The following is a 7127-nucleotide window of genomic DNA, read 5'->3' as shown; positions in this document are numbered from 1 at the left end:
GGGAAAGAGAGAAAGAGAGATAGACATGGTAAACATGTTCTAGCAGCCAAACATAGGAAAATAATTTGGCACGACTTGATTTTTTTTTTCGTTACAAAAGGACAATCTATACTACCACTAAAATTTATCTGCCTCATAAAGATACCATTTCATTTCAAAAACATAACACATGGTTAGTTTTCTACTTAATGGCTAGAGGAGGCATATGAGATTAAAAAAAAATAGAAAAAAAAATAAGAAGGTGGTTCCTTATATAGAGGAAGACCACAGGGTGCTGAAGGGCAGCACTGGTGCTGTGCACTAGGAATTCAGTGCACCAGGAAGAAAAAGCACACCACATAGACTGCCAGGCTGGTTAGAACCTTCAGGGGGGAATGGCCATTCCCACAGTTGCGAGAGACGATTATCTCATTGTCGTTCTGATTCACATGTTGCTTGGTTCCAGGAGTATCGTCCACATCCAGATCATAAGCCAGTTCTGCCAAAATTAAAAGAAGAATTTTAAATACAGGATTACCAACATTATCAGGTGTATACTATTCATGGCTCAAACACTTGTCTGGACTGCTGGGAAGGAAAGCTGCCAGGGGATGAGAAAGTGTGTGTAGGGGCGGAGATAGAGGAATGAGATAGCTAGAGGTGCTCCTTCCAGAGATCATACCAACAGGGAGCAACCTGGCTGTTTCCCTCTCGACTGTGGCTGTATCCATACCCTGCGATGCACATTGGGCCTTTGCAACATCTCCTCCCTGGCAAAGCTCTACTTGAAAGTCATTTTCTCCAGATCTCACTGGTATCAAAATCTAAGGTGCAGTGTGAGTGACTACATGTGTCTCCTTGTGTGTATGTGTTAATGGGGGAGGGGATATTGTGGACTCTCAGTACAGCTTTCCTGGGTCCTGCACCCCATACAGATCCCCTCCTGGGAATCTTGCTTTACAGTTAAGGATAAGGTAGTTTGTCATTAAAAGGTGTTTTATTTTTCCCAAACATTTCTTCTTATATATATGGTCTTTTCAGCCCCTCTAAAAAAGCCCCAGAGAAAGTTAAATTGATCTAATACATAAGATTTAAACTACTAGTAAGCAAATTAAGACTAAGGAAATGTTAATGGGTAAGGATCTTCCTCTCTAACTGCCTACCGTTTATGATATGTTCATGATTCTGAAAAAGAAGTTGGGATATTGGGGTTGCCCTAATGAGAAAGTCTCTCAGAAGGCAAATCTAAGTAGATAGTGGTTTGTTAGAAAATTCAAGATGTCTAGCCCTGGCTCAGGGCTCAGGTTCTTTCAGATTAGCTTTCCCAGATTTAAAGCTCAAATCTACTCCTTAGGCTTTTCTAGCCTCAGTCACTAATGTTTCTATTTCAATAGCTTGTGAAGGTGATGTGATGTGAGCAACTTCACCAGCCATCTGTCCTGTGGCCAACGGACCTGGAAAGAGTCCTTGGGGACACTGAGATGCATAGCAACAGGCACAGAGGAAATGACTGGCATTTTATAGCGGGAAGGAAGGAAAAGGAAGGAAGAGCTCCTCTTACAGGGGATGAAACAGTAAGTCACAGGAAGAAAAGTATGAAGACTCAGCTGGTCCAGGATGACTTCAGAGTAGGGCCCAGAATCAGGGTGGCTCTGAGGCTGACATTGATTAGAGCAGGCAGCAAGGTGAAGGTTGGGGGGGGGGGGCGGATTACATAGACAGCAATACTATTTTCCAAAAGGATTATTGCAGTTTATAATGCCAGCAATGATGAGGGAACCAAATTTACTGTGCCTCAATTGAAAAAGTATAGTGTAGTCAGTATACCATATCTCAGCGTTTCTTTAATTTGCATGTACTTGAATTATTCCTACTGAACAACATTTTCTATTTTAGTTTACTATTTATATTTCTCAATACATAACAGTTTATATTTTTTTTTGCCTTTTTACCTAATGGGTATTGACATTTTCCCTATTAATTTAAAAATATTATTGAATCATTTAACTATGTTATTCAATACAAATATTTTATTGTGTTATTAATCATAATTATTTTTCATGGCTGTATAAATGATTTCATAACTTTTAATATGCATGAATTTGACTATATTTTGCTCCTCTCAAGCTGAGAAAGTTTTTCTTCTTGAGCGCCAATAATAATTAAAATAAAAGTTTCCAGAAAGCCCTCTTACCCAGGGAAAAGCAACTCAACAGACTGTAATCTGGATTCTCTCTCTCCCTAAAATAAATACATACAAAGAAAATAAAAAGAGGAAAAGAACAAAGAGCAACACTTTGCTTGGAAATCAGACCTCTTTCTCTGAAAGGTGAACTATGCAGAGCGCATAGAAAAGGCTGAGGTCAGCTGTCACTCGGCAAGGATAACACAGGCTTAAGTCATGATCAGATTTCATCAAAATTGAGAACACATATGGTTGTATCTGTTGAAAGGCAACCTTGGGTCTCACAGCAACTTCTCAACTTAAATGAAGAGGAGTATTTTTTAGGATTTACCCAAATGAGAGCACTCTCAGAATCACTTCCAAATTCCTTTTCTGGATATTCCCCTTTCCCAATATTAAGATGAAACAACATCAATTAATGTTGCCACTAAGCGCTTATACTACTTATCTTGCTCTTCAAATAATCTGCAAGCACTAAATAATAGTATCATAGCAGTTAAGGTAAACCCAGCAGTGATCTTGATTCCAGTAGTTTCTAATCCTTTTTGCCACCAAAGACTTCTTTTGTTATTTCTATCTCTTGGACCCTATGTTTTGAAATGATAAACATGATTACCAACTATTGAGTCCTCATTGTGTGCCAGGCACTCTACTAAGCTATTTATGTTATCTCATTTAATTAAACCTTCTCAATGTCATGAGGTAAGTATTATAAATCCCATTTTTTAAAGATGAGAAAGGTCAAACTCAGGTCAGTTTATTTGCCCATATTGACACAGTGGATAAATCACAGAGGTCCTATTTGAATGCAGGTCTTACTCTGAACCTCATATGAAGCTATACCATCTCTTGAAAAAAATGTATACTAAAGAGATTACAGTGATTAAGCATTAACAGACTCCTTCTTGAAAAAAATTCTTGATTAGTGAAATACATACTACCAGAACTCAGGAACCAACACATCCAGTTAAAACTGGGTTTCCTCCTCTGTACCTTCAAATGAGTCTGGTGGCCAAGCTGGCCAATGGAAGGGTAAGAAGATTTCTACAGCATGGTTTGGGGGCTGTGGCACTGGACTTTACCAAGAAGCCAAGGAATGGAAGAAACACTGGATGAAACACCCAGTAGGATATTCCAACAGTTCAGTGGCAAAGGGAAGCTGCATTGGATGAGGCAGCCCAGTAATTATTTCGAACCAATGTCAAATTCTTTTCTGTAAACAATATTTAAAGATAATTCTCTTGCTCTGTATTTATTAAAATATTGTTGTATAAGGAATAAAATAGCACTCACACACGCACTCACACACACACACACAAAATAAAATAAAAAGCAAGAGAAAAGTCAGTGTTTCCACATAAAACTGATCACAAACTTGATTAAGTAGTCTTATTAAGCTTTGTGAAATACTGAGAAGAGCTCTGGGTTTGAGAAGCCAGAATGGGAATTATCATATCAGTTCTATTTCTCTGAAGAAATCAGCAATTATGGCCAGGGCCATTAGATGCCCCAGGTACAATGTTGGGTCAAGTCTTCTACCTCCAAAGGGCCCCAAGAACTATTCAGAATGATACATTGCTGTGTTTCCTAAGCTGTGGCTACATATTTCCTGAGGCCCCCATTTAGTAGCAGCAAATATATTCACCCAATCCAATAGCCAAGTTCCTAGGGCTTATATTGATGGGAATTCCAGCAAAGACACACTCTGGGCCTAGGCCACCATCATGGAGATTAGAGACGAAGGGGGCAGTTTAGCAGAGGAAGCATTATGGGAGATAGAGGAAATACGAGTTTTGGTCGAAGATAAATATGGACACTCTTGAACAGGGGAAATATAACCTAATTTAATTCAACAAGCTTAAAGGTAGCCTACTATGTCCCAAGCATTAAGCCTGAAGGTTGGAAAAAGACTTAGTATTTGCCTTTAGGAATCCCACACTCCGGCACTCTAGCAAGGAAAATAGACTAGTAGACAAGTCTACTTGGCAGAATGTAGAAAGGGCACAGATAAAGGCATAAGCAAAATACCACAGGGATAGAAGGGAGATATAAAAATTCCAAATAGAAGGATCTGGGAAGATTTTTTCTTGAACAGTTGGACTATAATTAATACCATGAAGGATGGGTGGAACTATGGAAGGGCTGATGAAATGGTTATTCATTTTAGGCAGAGGGTTCAGTTTGAGCGAAATCACAATATAAAAAATTGTCTGTAGGGAATACTTAATAGGAACCAGTACCCTCTATGATGGAAGGGAGCATAGAGTATACATTGTTGTGAGGTGTCTGTGTGTATATATGTCTGTACTGTGTTGTGGGTGATAAAAGGTAAGGCAGGAAGGACAATTAACAGCTAAATCATGGTAGATTAGGAATGCTAAAACTTTATTTTGTGGGCAATAGAGAGCCACTGATTTTTTTAAGTAATGAAGCCACATAATCTGGTTTGTGTTTTTTAGAGAAATCATTGCTAACAGTTTGGAGGACAGCCTTAAGTGGGAGAGACTTGTCAGACATCTTGTCTTGAAAAAAAGAAGCCTGTGGGAACAGTATCTGGGGATTAGACAGTAGCAAATATAATTAAAAAAAAAAACCTGACAAAGCTAAATATACACCAAACCAAAACTTGCTCAGTTTGCTACAAACCAGATGTACTAGGGGAGTCACCACAAACCACTTTCTTTTAAATAATTCATATTTAATGCTCATCAGTGATTTTCCAGAACATATCTTTGTTGTATTAGGTACATATTGTAAAAATGCACATAAAATACTTCTGACTTGCAGCTGATTATCAGTGAGAAACTTTTGGGTCAGCAAGATTTTCATGTTAAGTCCAAATATCTGTTTCTCTTTGTAATCAGTTTAACTATGCCCAGAGGGTAGGTCCAAGAATCTGTACTGATTACACACTCAAATCTGATTCTCATTTTGCCCTGATGTCCTCTGTGCTGCAGATTAGATAAACCTTTAACATAATTATCAGTCATTAAGGTCTGCAAGTTATGTTGAAAGTTTTTTCTGCTTTTTCTTTTGGGTAAAGTACTCAGTGTGGAACCCTTTACTATTATTCAGTCTCCTAGTGGATGGAGTTCCTCAGGAGGCTACACCAGACATACTGTGTCATTGGCAAGTCATTACCCACTCCTCTGGGACTCAGTCACCCCATCTGCTAAATAAGAGTGTTGGACTGGATTGACTCTAAATTTCCTTCTAGTTTTATTTCTCTCTTATTCCAAGGCTCTTAGGGGTCAGTGAGGGACACAATTTGCTGCAGTCTGCAATCATTTCTCTGTCCACAGCAGCCAAGATGGCTGCCCCCAGCAGAGCCTCCATCAACAAGTAGGTTCAATCAGTTGCTTCTCTTGGAATGTGAGTTTTTCTGGTGGTCATCATCAGTTACCAAATTTTGAATCCTCTTTCTTCTTTAGTTGTTCTAATATTGGATAAGGAACACCAGCAATAAATAAGTCCACGCTGGACTGTCATTATTTTCTTTAAACCCTGGCCTAATAACTTCCACTGAGGCCAGTACACGCAAAGCTTTTGAGGGGGAAGTGACTGGACCTGGGGTGCATCAAGCAGTCATGCACAAGCAGCCAAAGTAGATCTCTCAGCCAGTGAGATAAGCCTTTGCTTGGGCCCTTACAAAGCCAATGAGGTCTTAAGCATATAATAGGAAGCAAAGCTCATGGCATTAAGGAGGGAGATGCATTGCTCTAGGGCAGCGATTTTCAAATGGTGTGCCACAAGAGGCACATTGATGTGCCACAAGAATTTTTTAAACATGCAATACCCGACTATTTAGTCAGGGGCATGGACCTATTTTCTCTTAGATTGTCAAATAAAAAAATGACAACAGCCAACACAAAAATAGCCATCTGGTATGAATGAATCAAAATTATACCTATTTTTAAAATCAGATTGACAGAAAATATAGCTTTTGGTGGTGCCACAGAATTTTCGTAATTAGTTTATGTGTGCCACGAGATGAAAAAGGTTGAAAATCGCTGCTCCAAGGGCCTCACCCTCACCAGTAGGCAGACTTCATAGGGCAGTCTGAAAGAAGAGCTGCTATCAAAATGCCACGGGAGAGAATGCTGCTGTTGAGCCAGACATGGGGGTTTCTTTCTTGCCAAGCTTGCACCAGCAGATGGCTTCAATCTGGTCCCAATATAGCAACAGAGCAATACTACTATCCCTGTGTTTTGCATTTGCTGTGTACAGTTGGCCCCCAAGACATGAATATGCGAAACCCTCAGTACATTACTTGGCAGACCCCAGAGGCTGAAACTGAGGGAATCTCGGGAGAAATTATGTTCATTGCACTACTGCTCACTCTGCTGCCCATTCCCACAGAAGCCCTTGGTTCTGTCATTCACATATGAATCCCAAACAGATCTTGTTTTCCTTATCTTATCCTCAACACAATCCTCCTTCATGCCATACCAACGCCCCCTCCTATGTGAACTTTTAGGTGTGAAATGACTACCTGGATTTGAAAGCAGAAGAAAGTGACTTTGTGAATAACCCTTGGGTTTCTGAGAGTCTAGGTTTTCTTCTTCAGAAATCAGATGAGGAGGGAACTGGCACAGTTGTGGCTTCTGGTTTTTAAGTGGTCTAATGGGATTCCTTTTAGAATGGGCCCATTTCATTATGCACCTTTGTGATAAACAAGTGAGCTGCCAATCTTGCCTACTAAATGATCATAGATCCTGGGAATAATACAATGGCTGCTCCTGGAAGAGGGCTGGGGCTGTGAGATGCTCACTTCTTTGTTTATAGCTAATTTTAGCCTGCAAACATCCTCAGTTGCAACTATGGTATGTTGAAAGAATACAATGGCTTTTCCCATTAGTATAGCCATGACCTCTGTTATTATAGGCCTCTGCCTCTCAATCTGGGGTGTGTATATCTTCAGATTACACTACAGTGGGTTGTGAGTACATGAAGCCATGGCATA

General features: G+C 39.8%; 1 protein-coding gene across 1 annotated transcript in view; it reads right to left on the bottom strand.

Annotated features, from left to right (window-relative positions):
* Positions 1-73: 73 nt before the first annotated feature.
* Positions 74-7127, bottom strand: part of GPC3 (glypican 3) — a gene marked incomplete at its 5' end in the record, with an annotated part of 396960 nt that continues 389906 nt past the window's right edge. Inside the window, one exon of the mRNA XM_006753133.2 lies at positions 74-478. Within this exon, the coding sequence (XP_006753196.2) occupies positions 309-478 (170 nt within the window). The remainder of the gene's footprint in view (positions 479-7127) is intronic.

The sequence above is a fragment of the Myotis davidii genome, unplaced genomic scaffold (genome assembly GCF_000327345.1).
Source record: "Myotis davidii unplaced genomic scaffold, ASM32734v1 scaffold631, whole genome shotgun sequence".
NCBI lineage: Eukaryota > Metazoa > Chordata > Mammalia > Chiroptera > Vespertilionidae > Myotis > Myotis davidii.
The sequence above is the reverse complement of the archived record's forward strand: the minus strand, read 5'-3'. Positions and strand labels throughout refer to the sequence as shown.